This window comes from Ranitomeya imitator, chromosome 3 (assembly GCF_032444005.1).
Source record: "Ranitomeya imitator isolate aRanImi1 chromosome 3, aRanImi1.pri, whole genome shotgun sequence".
NCBI lineage: Eukaryota > Metazoa > Chordata > Amphibia > Anura > Dendrobatidae > Ranitomeya > Ranitomeya imitator.
This window is the reverse complement of record NC_091284.1, coordinates 738624002-738648034: the sequence shown is the minus strand read 5'-3', so window position 1 is coordinate 738648034 and position 24033 is coordinate 738624002. Positions and strand designations below refer to the sequence as shown.

General features: G+C 45.2%; 1 protein-coding gene across 1 annotated transcript in view; it reads left to right on the top strand.

Moving 5' to 3' along the window:
- The first annotated feature begins 9769 nt into the window (after nt 1-9769).
- EBPL (EBP like) overlaps nt 9770-24033 on the top strand; it is a 62114-nt gene continuing 47850 nt past the window's right edge. The window contains exon 1 of the mRNA XM_069758860.1: nt 9770-10171. Within this exon, the coding sequence (XP_069614961.1) occupies nt 9983-10171 (189 nt within the window). The 5' untranslated portion in view covers nt 9770-9982. The remainder of the gene's footprint in view (nt 10172-24033) is intronic.

Below are 24033 nucleotides of genomic sequence, written 5' to 3'. Positions count from 1 at the left end.
AGAGGTGGCCCTGCAGCAATCAGCAACCTATATACAGCAAAAGAGCTATTCAAGTCCATCATGACTCCCGAGATGTGTGACATCATATTACGGGAAACGAATCGAAAGGCCAAGAGAGTTTGTGATGCTTACAACAACGAACTGGTACAACGTTTTCCTGATTCTTCCAAACGGCCACCACAAAAAACATTCAAGCAATTTACTGAAACTGAACTTCATGCATTTTTGGGCATACTGATTGCTGCTGGTGTGCACAGAGCCAACAAAGAGAATCTGGAGGAAATGTGGAATGTTGCTGCTCTGCCTCTTATACGTGCAGCCATGTCTCGTGACCGCTTCAAGATGATACTCAGATTTATCAGGTTTGACAACGAAAATACACGTGCAGAACGTGTGCAAACAGATAAAGCTGCACCAATACGGGACATCTGGACAATGCTGAACAGTAATCTGGAGAGAGCCTACAAGCCATATCATTGTATCACCGTCGACGAGCAATTATTTCCATTTAGAGGTCATACTAAATTTACCCAGTATATACCTTCAAAACCAGCTAAATATGGCATAAAGATTTTCTGGGCTTGTGACTCATCAAATGCCTACCCTTTACAAGGTCAGCTCTACACTGGGAAACCAACTGATGGTCCTCGACAAGTAAACATTGGAGAACGAACAGTATTGGACCTAGTGAGCTCGTATAAAGGCTCTGGAAGAAATGTCACCACCGATAACTTCTTTACAACCATGGAACTAGCTAAGGTATTGAACTCCTGGAACATGACACTAGTTGGTACAGTGAGAAAAAACAAAAGGTTCCTACCTAACAACATGCAGCCTGCCAAAGAAAGGCCTGTATACTCGACAAATTTTGCCTACAATCATGATGCAACAGTCTGTTCATATGTACCAAAGAAGAACAAATCAGTCGTGCTTCTATCATCTATGCACATGACGGGAGAAGTTGAAGAGACACTAGCAGCCAAGCCAGAGATAATAAAATACTACAACATAACAAAAGGTGGCGTTGATGTTATGGATAAAATGTTGGGAGTACACTGTGAAACGACGAACATCACGTTGGACTTTGGCATTTTTCTACAATATGATTGATGTCAGTGGGTTAGCATCCTACATCATCTACAGAGAACACAATCCAAGCTTCAGGGCAAAGGATCAACGAAGAAAGTTCCTGAAAGATCTCGCAAATCAGCTGTGTATGATTGCAATTGAAGATCGTAGTACAAACAAAATGATAATGAGAAACCATTTTCTTCGAGGTGCAGTAGAAATGGTGCTTGGACGATGCATTGTGGTAGCATCGCAGCCAGCAGCTGGCCCCAAAATACCTCATGGTAGTCGTGGACCCTCCCCTGTTGTTGGTAGTTGCTATGTCTGCAGAGACCTGAGGCGAAAACAACGCAAGACTAGAAAGTCTTGTGTGGTTTGTGTGAAACCCATTTGCGATGAACACTCTGTAGCAAAGCCAACATGCATTACTTGCAAAGAAAATCAATAAAAAAAAGTTTCTTACATTTTCTTTTATAATGTAAATGAACAGTTTTTTACTTGTTTATAATAGTTAAATAGCATTATCATTAAAAAAAAATTTATGCTTTTTCCCTTGCATTATCTTCATTCAAAATATATGAGGTACATTTGTACCTATGCAGCTTGTTATGGATGCAAAAAGATCTCGACCCCTTATCTCGGAAGCGGGTGGAGATATTTTATTGAAATTTGGCCAATATATTCTGGACCAAAAATGTAGAGATGTCACGAAATTTCAGCCCTCTACGTCTTTTCAAAAAAAAGTTATTGCAATTTTAAAACGGAATAGTTACAATTGTACCTATTCAGCCGGATAAGGGTTAAGGTACCGTTACACTAAACTACTTACCAACGATCACGACCAGCGATACTACCTGGCTGTGATCGTTGGTAAGTCGTTGTGTGGTCGCTGGGGAGCTGTCACACAGACAGCTTTCTCCAGCGACCAACGATCAGGGGAAAGACTTCGGCATCGTTGAAACTGTCTTCAACGATGCCGAAGTCCCCGGGTAACGAGGGTAAACATCGGGTTACTAAGTGCAGGGCCGCGCTTAGTAACCCGATATTTACCCTGGTTACCATTGTAAAAGTAAAAAAAAACAGTACATACTCACATTCTGATGTCTGTCACGTCCCCCGCCGTCAGCTTCCCGCACTGACTGTGTCAGCGCCGGCCGTAAAGCAGAGCACAGCGGTGACGTCACCGTTGTGCTCTGCTTTACGGCCGGCGCTGAGTCAGTGCAGGGAAGCTGACGGCGGGGGACGTGACAGACATCGGAATGTGAGTATGTACTGTTTTTTTTTTTTAACTTTTACAATGGTAACCAGGGTAAATATCGGGTTACTAAGCGTGGCCCTGCGCTTAGTAACCTGATATTTACCCTGGTTACAAGTGAACACATCGCTGGATCGGGGTCACACACGCCCATCCAGCGATGACAGCGGGTGATCAGCGACCAAAAAAAGGTCCTGATCATTCCCCAGCGACCAACAATCTCCCAGCAGGGGCCTGATCGTTGGTCGTTGTCACACATAATGAGATCGTTAGCGGGATCGTTGCTACGTCACAAAAAGCGTGACGTTGCAACGATATCGTTATGTGTGAAGGTACCTTTACTCACAGTGAGATACTGAACACTGGTCTGTGATGTATTGTCCCAAACGGGAGGGGGAGCACTAAGGAGCAGGTGCTGTCACATGGTGACATAAGCAAATTGAAATTAAAAAAAAAAAGTGTACATAACCTATATCACTTAAATAAAAAACAACCTTAGTCATGTTTGGTATTTGCGTATTTGTACTGACCTGGAGAATCATATTGCTAGGTCAGTTTTAGTATTTAGTGATGGTAAATAAAAAAACGAAAAAACAATTGTGGAATTGCACTTTTTTGCAATTTTATCGCACTTTTGTTTGTTTTTTTGCCGTATTCCATTAGGCTATATAGTAAAATCAATGGTGTCATTTAAAAGTACAACTTGTCCCACAAAAAAACAAGCTCTCATATGGCTATATTGATGGAAAAATAAAAAAGTTATGGCTCTGGGAAGAAGAGAAAGAAAAATTAAAGCTCAAAAATGGAAAATCGCAAGGTCATGAAGAGGTTAAGGCTGGACAGCCCATTTGTTCTGTTTTACTTGTGTTTCCAATACCACATTGTCTGACTTCTCATACTTCACTTTGGCCCCAATTCATCCAACAGTTTTCATCAGAATTCTGTGAAATGTCACTAAATATTTGGCAAAAGCGGCAAAGAATTTCAGCAGAAATGTACTCTAGTCCATGAATGAATTCCCATTCCTGAGGTGGTACATGACAGCTGAAAGATGGTCAAAATGCAGTAAGAGAGAGACCCATTCCTCTTAATGAATTTGGCGCATCTTACTCCAGCTCATTATGAAGACACTAGATGGTGGCCCGATTCTAACGCATCGGGTATTCTAGAATATGCATGTCCACGTAGTATATTGCACAGCCCACATAGTATATTGCCGTCACGTAGTATATTGCCCAGCCACATAGTATATTGCCCAACCACGTAGTATATTGCACAGCCCACGTAGTATATTGCCCAGTCATGTAGTATATTGCCCAGCCACATAGTATATTGCCCAACCACGTAGTATATTGCACAGCCCACGTAGTATATTGCTCAGTCATGTAGTATATTGCCCAGCCACATAGTATATTGCCCAACCACGTAGTATATTGCCAGTCACGTAGTATATTGTCCAGCCACGTAGTATATTGCCCAGCTACGTAGTATATTGCACAGCCCACGTAGTATATTGCCCAGCCACATAGTATATTGCCCAACCACGTAGTATATTGCCCAGCCACGTAGTATATTGCCCAGTCATGTAGTATAATGTCCAGCCACGTAGTATATTGCCCAGCCACATAGTATATTGCCCAGCTACGTAGTATATTGCCCAGTCACGTAGTATTGTCCAGCCACGTAGTATATTGCCCAGACACGTAATATATTGCCCAGTGACGTAGTATACTGCACAGCCACGTAGTATATTGGCCAGTTACGTAGTATATTGCCCAGTCACGTAGTATATTGCCCAGCCACGTAGTATATTGCCCAGCCACGTAGTATATTGCCCAGCCACGTAGTATATTGCACAGCCACGTAGTATATTGGCTAGTTACGTAGTATATTGCCCAGTCACGTAGTATATTGCCCAGTCACGTAGTATATTGCCCAGTTACGTAGTATATTGCCCAGTGACGTAGTATATTGCCCAGTGACGTAGTATATCGCACAGCGACGTAGTATACAGCACAGAGCCACGTAGTATATTGCCCAGTCACGTAGTATATTGCCCAGTTACGTAGTATATTGCCTAGTGACGTAGTATATTGCACAGCGAAGTAGTATACAGCACAGAGCCACGTAGTATATTGCCCAGCTACGTAGTTTATTGCCCAGCCAGGTTTATCACAGGTGAAAAAATAAACATATACTCACCTTTCCGAAGGCCCCTTGTAGTCCACGGCAGCTTGCAGTTCCAGGGTTGGCATCAGAGCGCAGGACCTGTGATAACGTTGCGGTCACATGACCGTGACGTCATGGCAGGTCTTTCTAGCGCAGGCGCGCAGGGCCTGTGATGGCGTCACGGTCACATGACTGACGTCATGGCAGGTCCTTCTGCCATACCATCTTTGCCACGGGAAACTGCAGCGGAAGATGGCGGCCGGCGGGAGCGGGTCAGCGGACTACGGAGGGTGAGTATAGCAGGTTTATTTTAATTATTTTTAACATTACATTTTTTACTATTGATGCCGCATAGGCAGCGTCAATAGTAAAAATTTGGGGACACACAGGGTTAATAGCGGCGGTAACGGAGTGCGTTATCCGCGGCATAATGCGGTCCATTACCGCTGGCATTAACCCTGTGTTAGCGGTGACCGGAGGGGAGTATGCAGGCGACAGGCACTGACTGTGGGGAGTAAGGAGCGGCCATTTTCTTCCGGACTGTGCCCGTCGCTGATTGGTCGCGGCAGCCATGACAGGCAGCTGCCGAGACCAATCAGCGAATGAATAACTGTGACAGAAGGACAGACAGACGGAAGTGACCCTTAGACAATTATATAGTAGATTATACCTGCCATGCAAAACACCCGTCTTGATGAATTGTAGTTTTGTCTTTGCTTCCAGTTATGCGCTCTTTTGTCTAGTTTGTCCTTCTCATCAGGTTCATCCTTGACCTGATCATAAAACTGCAATCTCCTCTTTTATCTCCTTTATACCTGGAACAATTGTGGTTTAAATGGTTTTGCACAAACTTGTATAGACTTTAGTCGAGGATTATATATATTGACCGTCTTCTGAACACGTTCAAGGTTACATTCAGATATCTGTATTGTGGCAGGCTGCACAGAAATTGTACAAATCTTCCATATCTAAATGTGAACTTAGGCTCCTTTCCGTGAGTTTGTTTTCAGTGATGACTGATTATTTTGGGGTCTTGGTGATCACCAACCTTTGACATTTTCCTACAGTTAGGGCCAGAAATATTTGGACAGTGACACAAGTTTTGTTATTTTAGCTGTTTACAAAAACATGTTCAGAAATACAATTATATATATAATATGGGCTGAAAGTGCACACTCCCAGCTGCAATATGATAGTTTCCACATCCAAGTCGGAGAAAGGGTTTAGGAATCATAGCTCTGTAATGCATAGCGTCCTCTTTTTCAAGGGACCAAAAGTAATTGGACAATGGACTCTAAGGGCTGCAATTAACTCTGAAGGCGTCTCCCTCGTTAACCTGTAATCAATGAAGTAGTTAAAAGGTCAGAGGTGGATTCCAGGTGTGTGGTTTTGCATTTGGAAGCTGTTGCTGTGGGCAGACAACATGCGGTCAAAGGAACTCTCAATTGAGGTGAAGCAGAACATCCTGAGGCTGAAAAAAAAGAAAAAATCCATCAGAGAGATAGCAGACATGCTTGGAGTAGCAAAATCAACAGTTGGGTACATTCTGAGAAAAAAGGAATTGACTGGTGAGCTTGGGAACTCAAAAAGGCCTGGGCGTCCACGGATGACAACAGTGGTGGATGATCGCCGCATACTTAATTTGGTGAAGAAGAACCCGTTCACAACATCAACTGAAGTCCAGAACACTCTCAGTGAAGTAGGTGTATCTGTCTCTAAGTCAACAGTAAAGAGAAGACTCCATGACAGTAAATACAAAGGGTTCACATCTAGATGCAAACCATTCATCAATACCAAAAATAGACAGGCCAGAGTTAAATTTGCAGAAAAACACCTCAAGAAGCCAGCTCAGTTCTGGAAAAGTATTCTATGGACAGATGAGACAAAGATCAACCTGTACCAGAATGATGGGAAGAAAAAAGTTTGGAGAAGAAAGGGAACGGCACATGATCCAAGGCACACCACATCCTCTGTAAAACATGGTGGAGGCAACGTGATGGCATGGGCATACATGGCTTTCAATGGCACTGGGTCACTTGTGTTTATTGATGACATAAGAGCAGACAAGAGTAGCCGGATGAATTCTGAAGTGTACCAGGTATACTTTCAGCCCAGATTCAGCCAAATGCTGCAAAGTTGATTGGACAGCGCTTCATAGTACAGATGGACAATGACCCCAAGCATACAGACAAAGCTACCCAGGAGTTCATGAGTGCCAAAAAGTGGAACATTCTGCAATGGCCAAGTCAATCTCCAGATCTAAACCCAATTGAGCATGCATTTCACTTGCTCAAATCCAGACTTAAGACGGAAAGACCCACAAACAAGCAAGACCTGAAGGCTGCGGCTGTAAAGGCCTGGCAAAGCATTAAGAAGGAGGAAACCCAGCGTTTGGTGATGTCCATGGGTTCCAGACTTAAGGCAGTGATTGCCTCCAAAGGATTTGCAACAAAATATTGAAAATAAAAATATTTTGTTTGGGTTATGTTTATTTGTCCAATTACTTTTGACCTCCTAAAATGTGGAGTGTTTGTAAAGAAATGTGTACAATTCCTACATTTTCTATCAGATATTTTTGTTCAACCCTTCAAATTAAACGTTACAATCTGCACTTGAATTCTGTTGTAGAGGTTTCATTTCAAATCCAATGTGGTGGCATGCAGAGCCCAACTCGCGAAAATTGTGTCACTGTCCAAATATTTCTGGCCCTAACTGTATATTGACCAATATATGCGATAGGTTAAATTTGGCATCTCTGATAAAGCTGGCCATACACAATGGATTGCTGTCGGTAGAACGATTGTTCAGTTCACAATGATCTCTCCTGAGTCTTGAGTCCTTCATGGACAGGAACGCTGTGATCAGTCGGGTGCTCCTGTGTTTTTCATGAAAGAATCTCTGCCAGCGGTTTATCCTTCCACCTCAGAAAATAATCATCCTTTAAACTTCCAATAGATGAATACTTCGCTCCACATCATTTGTTGAGGGAATGTCGGGAGACCCCTATGCACATTAGATGATGAGCTGATCCTGTTGAAATTGTAGGGTTCAACCAACTTTTATCTAAAGTATGTGAGGGCTTTAAGACCTTTCTACCATGTGTGACCCCAGACCTCCACAAGATGTGTAAGAAAAGTTAGAGTAATATATACGAATATCAATGGAATAAAAATGATGTACTTTTTGTAGAGATTGTCCACTTTATCGGGACATGATTTTGTGGCAGGTGTTATCCTCCTGCACTTGTTAGTTTGGCTTTAATCGCAGCTCTCCTCCTGTCCTCAAAATGGCTGATGACGGAGAAACATGCGACCAGACCTGGAAGTTTGCTTCTTCCAATCGATAAACGCTGCACATGGAAAAGCTGTTTTTCAATTAGGGGAGGCAGATGGACAGGTCTGGTCGCATACTCACCTATCGACAGTCATTCTGTGCACATGAAAGCTGTGCAGTAGGAAATTACGCCATATTTACGCAATACCTAAAAGAAGATAAAGAGAACTAAGTCAAACAAGTAAAAAATATTAGGCATTTTAAACAATTTTTTAGGAAAATGATCCAATACCATGTCTGTGAGTAACAAAATGATGAGAACATTGAGGATAACCCCTTCACGACCTTAGACATTTCCACACGTTTAGGGTTGGGGAGAACTTCCCAACCTTGGACATATGTATATGTCCTGGCGATTTTGTGCACACAGGAGCTGTGGGCGTGACTGCCGCCGGGTGTTCAGCAAACATCACAGCTGACACCCGGCACTCACTGCCAGGAGCAGTGCCCGCTTCTGACAGTTTAAATCCTTAAATGCTGCGATCAATATCGATCGAAACATATAGAAAGCAGGGAGAGGGAGGGGACTTCCTTCCGATCAGTGCCCCTGCAATGTTATCGCGAGGGGCCGATCATTGCCGTGGTGACCCGAGCCACATACGGAACTACCTGACGTATAAAACTATCCAACCAACTAACCCCTTCAGTAAACACCGTAAAAAAGAAAGTGCAAAAATTAAGTTTTTTCATCATACCACCGAACAAAAAGTGGAATAAAATGCGATTAAAAAGACGAATGTAAATAAAAATGGTACCGCTTAAAACATCATTTTGTCTATGGCAGGGAGTGTTATGGGGGCACAATGGCTGGGAGTGTTATGGGGGCACTATGGCTGGGAGTGTTATGGGGGCACTATGGCTGGGAGTGTTATGGGGGCACTATGGCTGGGGGTGTTATGGGGGCACTATGGCTGGGGGTGTTATGGGGGCACTATGGCTGGGAGTATTATTGGGCACCATGGCTGACAGTGTTATAGGGGGCACTATGGGTGGGTGTGTTATGGGGGCACTATGGCTGGGGGTGTTATGGGAGCAGTATAGCTGGGAGTGTTATGGGGGCACCATGGCTGACAGTGTTATAGGGGGGCACTATGGGTGGGAGTGTTATGGGGGCACTATGGCTGGGGGTGTTATGGGAGCAGTATAGCTGGGAGTGTTATGGGGGCACCATGGCTGACAGTGTTATAGGGGGGCACTATGGGTGGGAGTGTTATGGGGGCACCATGGCTGACAGTGCTACAGGGGGCACTATGGGTGGGAGTGTTATGGGGGCAACATGGCTAACAGTGCTATAGGGGGCACTATGGGTGGGAGTGTTATGGGGGCACCCTGGCTGACAGTGCTATAGGGGGCACTATGGGTGGGAGTGTTATGGGGGCACCATGGCTGACAGTGTTATAGGGGGGCACTATGGGTGGGAGTGTTATGGGGGCACCATGGCTGACAGTGCTATAGGGGGCACTATGGGTGGGAGTGTTATGGGGGCACCATGGCTGACAGTGCTATAGGGGGCACTATGGGTGGGAGTGTTATGGGGGCACCATGGCTGACAGTGCTATAGGGGGCACTATGGGTGGGAGTGTTATGGGGGCACCCTGGCTAACAGTGCTATAGGGGGCACTATGGGTGGGAGTGTTATGGGGGCACCATGGCTGACAGTGCTATAGGGGGCACTATGGGTGGGAGTGTTATGGGGGCACCCTGGCTAACAGTGCTATAGGGGGCACTATGGGTGGGAGTGTTATGGGGGCACCATGGCTGACAGTGTTATAGGGAGGCACTATGGGTGGGAGTGTTATGGGGGCACCATGGCTGACAGTGCTATAGGGGGCACTATGGGTGGGAGTGTGGCGGACTGTGACGCGCCTGTTGCCCAGCCCCGCCGCATTCAGCACCTGGATGCCCTGCAGCCTGTGAGAACTCTCCCATCCTCCCCTCAGCTTCGCCCTTTGCCCCTCTCTCCACCTCTAGTATCAGTCCTGGCCGGGAGGAGCGGCCGCTGTCTGGGCTGGGGGAGGAGGGTACATGGCGCCATTCTGCACGCAGCCTCTCAGCTCCGGAGTAGGTGGGTGACTGCTCCCGCTGCGGACTCCGGAGCCCCCACCCACTGCTCCGTGTTACCTGCGGCGCAGGAGGGGAGCTCTGACACCAGTAGCCATGGCAGCGGCCGAGCAGGGAGCCGGGGCGCCGCTGGTGAGCGCCGTCACTGTGTACTCCCTGGCCGCCTGCGCCGCACAGCTGGCTCTGGGCTATGTGCTGGCTCAGCGCCTGGGGAAGAGGTGCTCGGGCGCGGACAGATGGGTGCTGGTCTGGCTCTTCTATGACGCCATTGTGCACTTCACCCTGGTGAGTAGTGTGGTGTGTGCTGTACAGCGCCTGGAGGGATGGAGCGTGATGTGCTGCCAGCAGGGGGCGCCTGTATGTGGAGCACGTGTATCTCTGCTGCTGGGGGAGAGCGGCATCTGCACATAACCACTAGTGATGAGCGAATATACTCGTTACTCCAAATTTCTCGAGCACGCTCGGCTGTCCTCCGAGTATTTTTTAGTGCTCGGAGATTTAGTTATTCTTGCCGCAGCTGAATGATTGTGGGGGTTGCCTGGTTGCTAGGGAATCCCCACATGTATTTATGCTGGCTAACAGATGTAAATCATTCAGCTGCGGCAAGAAAAACGAAATCTCCGAGCACTAAAAAATACTCGGAGGACCCCCGAGCGTGCTCCAGAAATCTCGAGTAACGAGTATATTCTCTCATCACTAATAACTGTGTCTGCCTGTAAACTGTTACATTTGGATCATGAAATCATTAGCAGGTCCGAACATCCCGGTCCATATTCAGACACTGGACTTAGGAGTCCGCACGGTAGACCATGTTAGGGCATGTTAGGTTAGGCTATGGGTTGAACTAGATGGACATATAGTCTTCCTTCAACCTTAATAACTATGTAACCAGCCACTGGGACCACTAGTTATAGGCTTAGTATAGAGTTGCACGCTGACCGCCGATGTCACTACTGACTGATATCCAACGAGGCGGCGTTCACTCTCTGACCCCCAGGGCTTGTTGTGCACACACATCTCACCCTAAACTCAAGGGTTAGAAAAGAGCATAACATAGAAAGCGAGGAGCCAGCACACCGAAGAAATGCAGGAAGCCCGGAACTCCGTCCTGATGTGACGTAAGGGATATCCAAGAAAGAAAAGAAAATGTTCCAGCTTCCAAGTAAAATATACAAATTTTAATCCAACATATTAAAATGAGGAGACAACTCCTGGGACGGCATCATACACATAGTAAAGCGAGCGACGCGTTTCGACCAAGCGGTCTTTATCACAGCTGATCTGCTAAATGACATATCCGGTATAAATGGAATATAGCACCAATCAAATGCTGGAGAAATGTCATGTGACACACAGGTCCTATACAATACAATATATATAGATAAAAACATTATAAATGTGAATACAAAACAATAATATATAAAAACAGTAAGGGACATTGCTAGTAATGAAACATCAATTCATTTCGTTTGTTTAACCCCTTAGTGACCGAGCCAAATTTTTGAAATCTGACCAGTGTCACTTTATGTGGTAATAACTCTGCAACGCTTCAACAAATCCCAGTGATTTTGAGATTGTTTTTTCGTGACACATTATACTTTATGATAATGGTAAATTTAGTTCAACATTTTTTGTGTTTATTTATAAAAAGTATAAAAAATTTGAGAAAAATGTTAAAAAATTAGCAATTTTCTAAATTTGAATGATTATCCCTTTAATACAGATAGTCATACAACAGCAAACCATTAATAAATAACATTTTCTATTCGCCACGACAGCACCCACTAGAGAGAGGGGATCCGCCCCTAGGAACAGGAAACCTACAGAGAGATAAAAGGGGCGGCCCCCCCTCGCTCCTCAGTTGGTTTCCTGTTCCCAAGGAGGGAACCCTCAGAGAGAATCTCTGCAGCTAAGAAGAGGAAGAGCTCGCCTGGAACACAGCCTGTACGTCTCTGCTGAGCGACAGGGGCCCCAGAGCGAGCATCAGAGACGGGGGTTCCTGTTGGTTCCCCCCTCATCTGGATACATCAGCATGCCGGGATCACAACAGTCTCCCTGTTGGGAGACCGTTGGTTTTTGCTCCACCGCCTAAAGAATCCCCGTCAGCACACCAAGTAAGTGTCGCTATGGAAAGCGCTTACCTTCCGGCCACAGTGGGGCATGAACGGCCGCGGTAGCAGGAGCTTCTCTTCCTCTGCAGAGAAGGAAGACGCGCGAGCGCATGCAGGCGCTGTATGGTCGGCGTACCCGGATGTAAAGAGCAACTTCCGGGTATGCGGGGTCAGCTGAGCATGCTGGCGTGGACGCCTTGGCGCTCAACAGCGGTGGAGAGGACCAATAAAGTTGGTCAGGTAAAAAAAAAAAAAAAAAAGGGGGGAGGAAACATGGGGGCGTGTATCCCTTGTAAGAACGGCTCTATATAAGGCTGAAGACACATGGCACTGTGCGCACCATGTCGTCTCGGGAAGATATTGAGCGCCCACTGGAGGTTGTAATCCTGCCTAGTGGTGATGCTAATAAGAAAATCAGCGGACACTCAAAAATGAGTGATTCCACGGATAAATCAGGGAAAAAATCGTCCCGTTCCAAACCCCAGGCCGACCAGACAACTCTGCAGCCGGTATATATTTTATTTTCCGGATAAGTATATATATAGCTTCATATCTCTTACAGTAGTCTCCTCTGCTTGTGTCTTTTTTATAGGCTAAGCGGACTTCAAAATCTAAACATAAGCAGTGTAAGATATGTAATGAGCCCCTACCTGACTCATATATTAAGGAGCTATGTCAACATTGCATTGATAACACTTTACAGCAGGAGAGTTCGGTCAGGATGAATGACATACGTCTCATGATCCGGGAAGAGCTTCAGTCCTTGAGGGGTAGTCCGGCGGTTAATATGGAAAGGAGAAGTAGAAGGACTCTTTCACCTATAGCCGACACATCAGCAGAAAGTGGAGAGGTGGACTCAGACATCTCTCAGAGATTGGATTCCTCGGAGGAGGAAGATTATGTCTGTTTTCCTACAGACAATGTAAATAATTTGGTTAAAGCTGTAAGAGGAACAATGGGGGTGTCAGAGTCTAAAGATCCCCAGACACCACAGGACATCATGTTCGCAGGTTTATCGCAGCGAAAGGGCCAAGTATTCCCTGTGAATCAGGCCATTAAAGACCTTGTTAAAAAAGAATGGGCTAAAGGACAGAAGGGCTTTGTACCGGTATCATGTAAGAGGCGGTACCCCTTTGATGATGAGGACTTGGCAGTTTGGTCTAAAATTCCTAAAGTGGATGCGGCTGTAGCATCAACTTCTCGCCGATCCTCCTTACCCGTAGAGGATGCGGGCTCCTTGCCGGACCCCATGGATAGAAAATCAGACGCTCTGCTTAAGAGGTCATGGGAAGCTTGTGTCACGGCATTTAAACCGGCGATCTCAGCCACGTCCACTAGTAGATCTATGCTGGTCTGGCTGGAACAGTTGGACCAAAATATTAAGAGTGGTGTATCTAGGGAGAAACTACGTGCCTCTATTCCTTTGATTAAGGGGGCGGCAGCCTTCATTTCTGATGCCTCTATAGACTCTCTCCGCCTAGCAGCCAGAACAGCCAGCCTTACTAATACGGCACGGCGCGCTTTATGGTTAAAGAATTGGAAAGGGGATGCCCAGTCCAGGGCTAAATTGTGTACTATACCCTGCCAGGGTGAGTACCTCTTTGGAACGGTCTTAGACGAAATTCTCACTAAGGCAGGTGAAAGGAAGAAGGGGTTCCCTAATCCCTTTATTCCTTCTTACAGAAGGGCGTTCAAGAAGCCACCATTCGGAAGGAAGGGAGGCTTCAGGGACCGATGGAATAACAAGGATTTCAAACAAAGAGGAAATTTGTTCAATAAGCGCCCCTTCAAGCCAGCAGATAAATTCCGCTGATTATATTTCACCGGTGGGAGGAAGACTAAAACAATTTAGTAAGCAGTGGAAAGACATAACGGTTAATCCATGGGCCATTGATTTAATATCTTCAGGCCTCACATTAGACTTTATTAGAAGACCTCCGGACTCCTTCCTCCTTACCACCTTAAGATCCAGGCCTCAACAAGAGGCACTTGAAACCGAAGTTAAATCCCTCTTACTCAAACAAGTGCTGGTAGAGGTTCCATCTTCCCAGATAGGGAGGGGATTTTACTCTCCCTTATTTCTGATTAGTAAGCCTGATGGCTCTTTCAGAACTATAATTAACTTGAGAAAACTGAACTCCTTTATAAGACCCAAAACATTTAAAATGGAATCCATACGTTCGGCCATAAAAAATCTATTTCCAAACTGTTACATGGTAGTATTGGATCTTAAAGATGCTTATTACCATATTCCTATACACCATTTACATCAGCAATTTCTTCGGGTAGCAGTTTGTATAGAAGGGCAAATTCGTCATCTACAATACCGGGCAATGCCCTTCGGTTTATCTATGGCCCCAAGGGTTTTTACCAAATTGCTACTGGAAGTAATGTCCTTTTTACGGGTAAAAGATACCTTGGTCATTCCGTATTTGGATGACCTATTGATTGTAGGTAAGAACTCCCTACAGTGTGAGCAGAGGTTACAGGAGGTAGTGTCATCCTTACAAAACCTGGGCTGGCTGGTTAATTGGGAAAAATCTAGACTCCAGCCAGTAACGTGTCAGAAATTCCTTGGGCTCCTTCTAGATTCAGTTGACCAGATTTGCAAGCTTCCTGAGGATAAGAAAACTTCCATATTCGATAAAGTGTCCTTAGCGATCAGAAAGCGTAGTATGTCATTAAGGAATGTCATGTCACTACTAGGTTCTTTAACATCGTGCATTCCTGCGGTCCAGTGGGCGCAGTTCCATACTAGACATCTACAAAAATTTGTATTGGATGAGGATATTAAAAATAGAGGATGTCTGGATAGAACAGTTTTCCTAACGTCAGAAGTAGTACACTCCCTTATGTGGTGGTTGAATCGGAAAAATCTTTCGAGAGGGGTTCTATGGGTAATCACCCCTTCTAGTATAGTGACCACAGACGCTAGTCCTGAAGGCTGGGGGGCACATTTTCAGAATCAATGGGTCCAGGGTCTTTGGTCCAGTTCAGAACTTAATAATTCCTCAAATGTCAAAGAGTTGAGGGCTATATACTACTCCCTACTTCACTTTCTTCCTCAGCTCAGCGGCTCACACACAAGAGTATTCTCCGACAACACCACTGCGGTGGCGTATCTGAACCATCAAGGAGGTACAAGGTCGGACAAACTCAGAGAAGTGGCTTCAGACATCATGGAGTTGGCCGAAGGTCATCTGCTATCCTTGTCAGCAGTGCACATCAGGGGCATAGACAATCTTCATGCCGATTTCCTCAGCCGTCACACTCTTCATCAGGGAGAATGGATGCTGAACAGGAAGATTTTCAGATTAATAACAGCTCGATGGGGTGTTCCTCAAATAGACTTGTTTTCCACAAGAGCCAACCGTCAGGTCAGGAGGTTTGCCTCTCTATGCAGGGAGGACAAGCCGGACATACTCGATGCCCTCCAGGTACCATGGACATTCGACCTGGCCTATGCTTTCCCCCCATGGAATCTATTACCTATAGTAATAAGAAAAATAAGGGAGGAAGGCGCAAGAGTTCTGTTAATAGCCCCATTCTGGCCCAAAAGGCCATGGTTCTCATGGCTGAGGGCGATGTCAGTGTCAGACCCGTGGATTCTGCCTCAGTCCAAGGACTTGCTCTCTCAGGGACCATTCCTTCATCCTCAGGCAAAGGGCATGAACCTGACTGCCTGGAGTTTGAGAGGCAGTTACTAAGTATAAGGGGGTTTTCTAGTGGGTTAATTAACACTCTTATGAAGAGTAGAAAACCTTCAACTACTAGAATTTATGTTAGAATTTGGAGAAAATTTCTTCAATTCCATACTGCACAACTTTCATCTGAGGTTCCTATATTTCCAGTGTTGGAATTTCTACAAAGAGGTTTGGAATTAGGACTCTCCGTAAGCACTCTGAAGGTCCAGGTTTCAGCTTTAGGAGCTCTTTTTAATTATGATGTTGCGGGTAATAGGTGGATATCCCGATTCATATCTGCCTGTGAGCGTTCAAGACCAATTAGCATACCGCAGGTGCCTCAGTGGGATTTATCCATAGTCCTGGAAGCATTGACACAGCCACCGTTTGAGCCTCTCCATACAGCCTCACTAAAAAATATTTCTTTGAAAACGGTATTGTTAGTGGCATTAGTTTCTGCTAGAAGAGTGAGTGATCTCCAGGCATTATCTATAGATCCTCCCTTTTTATCTGTAACATCAGATAGGATAATTTTGAAAACAGACCCTTGTTATCTTCCTAAAGTAGCCACTACTTTTCATAGAACCCAGGAGATCTTGTTACCTACCTTTTATGAGAACCACTCAACTCCAGAAGAAGTAAAACTTCATACTCTAGATGTAAAAAGAATTGTGCTAGCCTATTTAGAGAGAACCAGGGACTGGAGGAAGAGTAGGGCTCTCTTTGTGTCTTTCCAGGGTAAAACCAAAGGTACCAGAGTGACAAAGAACACATTATCTCGCTGGATCAGAGAGGCCATAATCCTGGCGTATAAAGCTGGAGGTAGAGATCCTCCAATGCATATAGGAGCACACTCTACAAGAGCCTTGTCGACTTCCTGGGCAGAAAGGGCGAATGTGCCAATAGACCTTATATGTAAGGCTGCAACTTGGTCTTCACCTAATACCTTCTATAAACATTATAGATTAGATCTATCCTCTGCTTCTGATCTGACTTTTGGGGTATCGGTCCTTGACTCAGTAAACCCACCCAGTCTATAGTCTCTGAAATTCTCTCTAGTGGGTGCTGTCGTGGCGAATAGAAAATACCGGATTACGTACCGGTAATGCTCTTTTATAGAGCCCACGACAGCACCCTTTCACATCCCTCCCTTTTCTGTATATAGTCGCACGTGGTGCTTCTTTGGTGAGGTGTAAATATTAGAAGAAAGTAGCATAAGGTTGTAAATATGTATATATATATATATATGAATATACCTGAACCTGTTAACTAAAACCTGGCGGCGGTTCCTCCTATTCTCTGTAAAACAACTGAGGAGCGAGGGGGGGCCGCCCCTTTTATCTCTCTGTAGGTTTCCTGTTCCTAGGGGCGGATCCCCTCTCTCTAGTGGGTGCTGTCGTGGGCTCTATAAAAGAGCATTACCGGTACGTAATCCGGTATTTCCCACATGTCTGCTTTACATCAGCACCATTTGTAAAATGTTATTTTATTTTGTTAGCATTTTAGGAGGTTTAAAAATGTAGCAGCAATTTTTCATTTTTTCAAAGAAATTTACCACATTTATTTTTTTAGGGACTTATCCATGTTTAAAGTGACTTTAGGGGTCCCATATATTGGGAAACCCCCAAACGTGATACCATTTTAAAAACAGCACCCCTAAACATATTGAAAACTGCTGTCAGGTAGTTTATTAACCCTTCAGGTGCTTTACAGGAATTAATGCAAAATGGCATGACAGAAATGAAAATGTGTATTTTTACCACCTAAATGTTGCTAACTTCTAAACAGATTACTACAGCCGTCAGACTCTAAGGCCGCTATTTGGTCATGAATTGCCATGGCAAACATCAGGACAACAAAATCATGATCTGAGGGCACCAATTGGGATAAAGAAGAAGCCCCCACACTCTGTTAACCATTTATAATGATGTAGTCACTATTGACAGCAGCATCTAAGGGGTTAAACAGATTTAGAAGGCGCAAATACTGATCGTGGCTGATACAGCAAGTTGTCAGCTATAGTGTACAACCGACAGATGCTGGATTGTCACCTGTATGGGGATACTATTCTCTTATATCTAAGGTCAGTTAAAAGACGTATTGGCGGTCATTAAGGGGTTAAACCATTTGGAAACCTTGTACCCAAATTAAAGATCCAGAACGCTTCTCTGGTAAGTAACGCTCTGTGAATATCCCCACCACGACGAGGCTGAAGTTGGTTTCTTATTCGGCAATTTTTTCTTTTCTGTTTTTTATAGGTTTAACAACAAAAAATAATCATCACAATAATAAAAGACAATGCAGCGAGGAGCCCTGATGTGAATACGCTTAAAAACGGCTACAAAAACAATAAAACTGGCACAAAAATGGGCATCAAAGTGGGCACCAAAGAGCGCTGAAGAAAGGGTTAAATACCTTTCAGCCACTGATCTCACACTGCAGACATATAGAACAGGGAGCCCCACATCAAATCCAGTTATTTCCAGCCTGGCCCAAATGGGTTCTGGGCATCAGAACTGGCATCAAAGTGGGCAGACAGTCAATTTTGGCCATTTGAATAAGTAGCTGATGTTATTAAGGGGTTAAATGCCTTTGGGCCACTGATATGACACTTGCAATACAAAGACAGTGATGCCCTGCATCAAACCCAGGTCCCTTCAGCCTGGCCCAAATGGGTTCTGGGCACCAGAACTGGCATCAAAATAGGCAAACAGCCCATTTTCACAGATTTGAATAAGTAACTGATGTTTTTAAGGGGTTAAATGCCTTTGGGCCACTGATACGACACTAACAATACACAGATAGTGATGCCCTGCATCAAACCCAGGTCCCTTCAGCCTGGCCCAAATGGGTTCTGGGCACCAGAACTGGCATCAAAATAGGCAAACAGCCCATTTTCAGAGATTTGAATAAGTAACTGATGTTTTTAAGGGGTTAAATGCCTTTGGGCCACTGATATGACACTTACAATACACAGAAAGTGATGCCCTGCGTCAAACCCAGATCCCTTCAGCCTGGCCCAAATGGGTTCTGGGCACCAGAACTGGCATCAAAGTGGGGAAACAGCCCATTTTCACAGATTTGAATAAGTAACTGATGTTTTTAAGGGGTTAAATGCCTTTGGGCCACTGATACGACACTTAAAATACACAGAAAGTGATGCCCTGCATCAAACCCAGGTTCTTTCAGCCTGGCCCAAATGGGTTCAGGGCACCAGAACTGGCATCAAAGTGGGCAAGCAGCCCATTTTCACAGATTTGAATAAGTAACTGATGTTTTTAAGGGGTTAAATGCCTTTGGGCCACTGATATGACACTTACAATACACAGAAAGTGATGCCCTGCATGAAACCCAGGTCCCTTCAGCCTGGCCCAAATGGGTTCTGGGCACCAGAACTGGCATCAAAGTGGGCAAACAGCCCATTTTCACAGATTTGAATAAGTAACTGATGTTTTTAAGGGGTTAAATGCCTTTGGGCCACTGATACGACACAAAAAATACACAGACAGTGATGCCCTGCATCAAACCCAGGTCCCTTCAGCCTGGCCCAAATGGGTTCTGGGCACCAGAACTGGCATCAAAGTGGGCAAACAGCCCATTTTCACAGATTTGAATAAGTAACTGATGTTTTTAAGGGGTTAAATGCCTTTGGGCCACTGATACGACACAAAAAATACACAGACAGTGATGCCCTGCATCAAACCCAGGTCCCTTCAGCCTGGCCCAAATGGGTTCTGGGCACCAGAACTGGCATCAAAGTGGGCAAGCAGCCCATTTTCACAGATTTGAATAAGTAACTGATGTTTTTAAGGGGTTAAATGCCTTTGGGGCACTAATACGACACTTAAAATACACAGATAGTGATGCCCTGCATCAAGCCCAGGTCCTTTCAGCCTGGCCCAAATGGGTTCTGGGCACCAGAACTGGCATCAAAGTGGGCAAGCAGCCCATTTTCACAGATTTGAATAAGTAACTGATGTTTTTAAGGGGTTAAATGCCTTTGGGCCACTGATATGACACTTACAATACACAGAAAGTGATGCCCTGCATGAAACCCAGGTCCCTTCAGCCTGGCCCAAATGGGTTCTGGGCACCAGAACTGGCATCAAAGTGGGCAAACAGCCCATTTTCACAGATTTGAATAAGTAACTGATGTTTTTAAGGGGTTAAATGCCTTTGGGCCACTGATACGACACAAAAAATACACAGACAGTGATGCCCTGCATCAAACCCAGGTCCCTTCAGCCTGGCCCAAATGGGTTCTGGGCACCAGAACTGGCATCAAAGTGGGCAAACAGCCCATTTTCACAGATTTGAATAAGTAACTGATGTTTTTGAGGGGTTAAATGCCTTTGGGCCACTGATATGACACTTACAATACACAGAATGTGATGCCCTGCATCAAACCCAGATCCCTACAGCCTGGCCCAAATGGGTTCTGGGCACCAGAACTGGCATTCACGGGTGCAAACAGCCCATTTTCAGAGATTTGAATAAGTAACTGATGTTTTTAAGGGGTTAAATGCCTTTGAACCACTGATACGACACTTACAATACACAGAAAGTGATGCCCTGCGTCAAACCCAGATCCCTTCAGCCTGGCCCAAATGGGTTCTGGGCACCAGAACTGGCATCAAAGTGGGGAAACAGCCCATTTTCACAGATTTGAATAAGTAACTGATGTTTTTAAGGGGTTAAATGCCTTTGGGCCACTGATACGACACTTAAAATACACAGAAAGTGATGCCCTGCATCAAACCCAGGTTCTTTCAGCCTGGCCCAAATGGGTTCTGGGCACCAGAACTGGCATCAAAGTGGGCAAGCAGCCCATTTTCACAGATTTGAATAAGTAACTGATGTTTTTAAGGGGTTAAATGCCTTTGGGCCACTGATACGACACTTAAAATACACAAAAAGTGATGCCCTGCATCAAACCCAGGTCCCTTCAGCCTGGCCCAAATGGGTTCTGGGCACCAGAACTGGCATCAAAGTGGGCAAACAGCCCATTTTCACAGATTTGAATAAGTAACTGATGTTTTTAAGGGGTTAAATGCCTTTGGGCCACTGATACGACACTTAAAATACACAGATAGTGATGTCCTGCATCAAACCCAGGTCCTTTCAGCCTGGCCCAAATGGGTTCTGGGCACCAGAACTGGCATCAAAGTGGGCAAGCAGCCCATTTTCACAGATTTGAATAAGTAACTGATGTTTTTAAGGGGTTAAATGCCTCTGGGCCACTGATATGACACTTGCAATACACAGAAAGTGATGCCCTGCATCAAACCCAGGTCCCTTCAGCCTGGGCCAAATGGGTTCTGGGCACCAGAACTGGCATCAAAGTGGGCAAACAGCCCATTTTCACAGATTTGAATAAGTAACTGATGTTTTTAAGGGGTTAAATGCCTTTGGGCCACTGATACGACACAAAAAATACACAGACAGTGATGCCCTGCATCAAACCCAGGTCCCTTCAGCCTGGCCCAAATGGGTTCTGGGCACCAGAACTGGCATCAAAGTGGGCAAACAGCCCATTTTCACAGATTTGAATAAGTAACTGATGTTTTTAAGGGGTTAAATGCCTTTGGGGCACTAATACGACACTTAAAATACATAGATAGTGATGCCCTGCATCAAGCCCAGGTCCTTTCAGCCTGGCCAAAATGGGTTCTGGGCACCAGAACTGGCATCAAAGTGGGCAAGCAGCCCATTTTCACAGATTTGAATAAGTAACTGATGTTTTTAAGGGGTTAAATGCCTTTGGGCCACTGATACGACACAAAAAATACACAGACAGTGATGCCCTGCATCAAACCCAGGTCCCTTCAGCCTGGCCCAAATGGGTTCTGGGCACCAGAACTGGCATCAAAGTGGGCAAACAGCCCATTTTCACAGATTTGAATAAGTAACTGATGTTTTTGAGGGGTTAAATGCCTTTGGGCCACTGATATGACACTTACAATACACAGAAAGTGATGCCCTGCATCAAACCCAGGTCCCTACAGCCTGGCCCAAATGGGTTCTAGGCACCAGAACTGGCATTCACGTGTGCAAACAGCCCATTTTCACAGATTTGAATAAGTAACTGATGTTTTTAAGGGGTTAAATGCCTTTGAACCACTGATACGACACTTAACATACAAAGACAGTGATGCCCTGCATCAAACCCAGGTCCCTTCAGCCTGGCCCAAATGGGTTCTGGGCACCAGAACTGGCATCAAAATGGGCAAACAGCCCATTTTCAGAGATTTGAATAAGTAACTGATATTTTTAAGGGGTTAAATGCTTTTGGGCCACTGATACGACACAAAAAATACACAGAAAGTGATGCCCTGCATCAAACCCAGGTCCCTTCAGCCTGTGCCAAATGGGTTCTGGGCACCAGAACTGGCATCAAAGTGGGCAAACAGCCCATTTTCACAGATTTGAATAAGTAACTGATGTTTTTAAGGGGTTAAATGCCTTTGGGCCACTGATACGACACTTAAAATACACAGATAGTGATGTCCTGCATCAAACCCAGGTCCTTTCAGCCTGGCCCAAATGGGTTCTGGGCACCAGAACTGGCATCAAAGTGGGCAAGCAGCACATTTTCACAGATTTGAATAAGTAACTGATGTTTTTAAGGGGTTAAATGCCTTTGGGCCACTGATATGACACTTACAATACACAGAAAGTGATGTCCTGCATCAAACCCAGGTCCTTTCAGCCTGGCCCAAATGGGTTCTGGGCACCAGAACTGGCATCAAAGTGGGCAAACAGCCCATTTTCACAGATTTGAATAAGTAACTGATGTTTTTAAGGGGTTAAATGCCTTTGGGCCACTGATACGACACAAAAAATACACAGACAGTGATGCCCTGCATCAAACCCAGGTCCCTTCAGCCTGGCCCAAATGGGTTCTGGGCACCAGAACTGGCATCAAAGTGGGCAAACAGCCCATTTTCACAGATTTGAATAAGTAACTGATGTTTTTGAGGGGTTAAATGCCTTTGGGCCACTGATATGACACTTACAATACACAGAAAGTGATGCCCTGCGTCAAACCCAGATCCCTTCAGCCTGGCCCAAATGGGTTCTGGGCACCAGAACTGGCATCAAAGTGGGGAAACAGCCCATTTTCACAGATTTGAATAAGTAACTGATGTTTTTAAGGGGTTAAATGCCTTTGGGCCACTGATACGACACTTAAAATACACAGAAAGTGATGCCCTGCATCAAACCCAGGTTCTTTCAGCCTGGCCCAAATGGGTTCTGGGCACCAGAACTGGCATCAAAGTGGGCAAACAGCCCATTTTCACAGATTTGAATAAGTAACTGATGTTTTTAAGGGGTTAAATGCCTTTGGGGCACTAATACGACACTTAAAATACACAGATAGTGATGCCCTGCATCAAGCCCAGGTCCTTTCAGCCTGGCCCAAATGGGTTCTGGGCACCAGAACTGGCATCAAAGTGGGGAAACAGCCCATTTTCACAGATTTGAATAAGTAACTGATGTTTTTAAGGGGTTAAATGCCTTTGGGCCACTGATACGACACTTAAAATACACAGAAAGTGATGCCCTGCATGAAACCCAGGTCCCTTCAGCCTGGCCCAAATGGGTTCTGGGCACCAGAACTGGCATCAAAGTGGGCAAACAGCCCATTTTCACAGATTTGAATAAGTAACTGATGTTTTTAAGGGGTTAAATGCCTTTGGGCCACTGATACGACACAAAAAATACACAGACAGTGATGCCCTGCATCAAACCCAGGTCCCTTCAGCCTGGCCCAAATGGGTTCTGGGCACCAGAACTGGCATCAAAGTGGGCAAACAGCCCATTTTCACAGATTTGAATAAGTAACTGATGTTTTTAAGGGGTTAAATGCCTTTGAGCCACTGATACGACACAAAAAATACACAGACAGTGATGCCCTGCATCAAACCCAGGTCCCTTCAGCCTGGCCCAAATGGGTTCTGGGCACCAGAACTGGCATCAAAGTGGGCAAACAGCCCATTTTCACAGATTTGAATAAGTAACTGATGTTTTTAAGGGGTTAAATGCCTTTGGGGCACTAATACGACACTTAAAATACACAGATAGTGATGCCCTGCATCAAGCCCAGGTCCTTTCAGCCTGGCCCAAATGGGTTCTGGGCACCAGAACTGGCATCAAAGTGGGCAAGCAGCCCATTTTCACAGATTTGAATAAGTAACTGATGTTTTTAAGGGGTTAAATGCCTTTGGGCCACTGATATGACACTTACAATACACAGAAAGTGATGCCCTGCATGAAACCCAGGTCCCTTCAGCCTGGCCCAAATGGGTTCTGGGCACCAGAACTGGCATCAAAGTGGGCAAACAGCCCATTT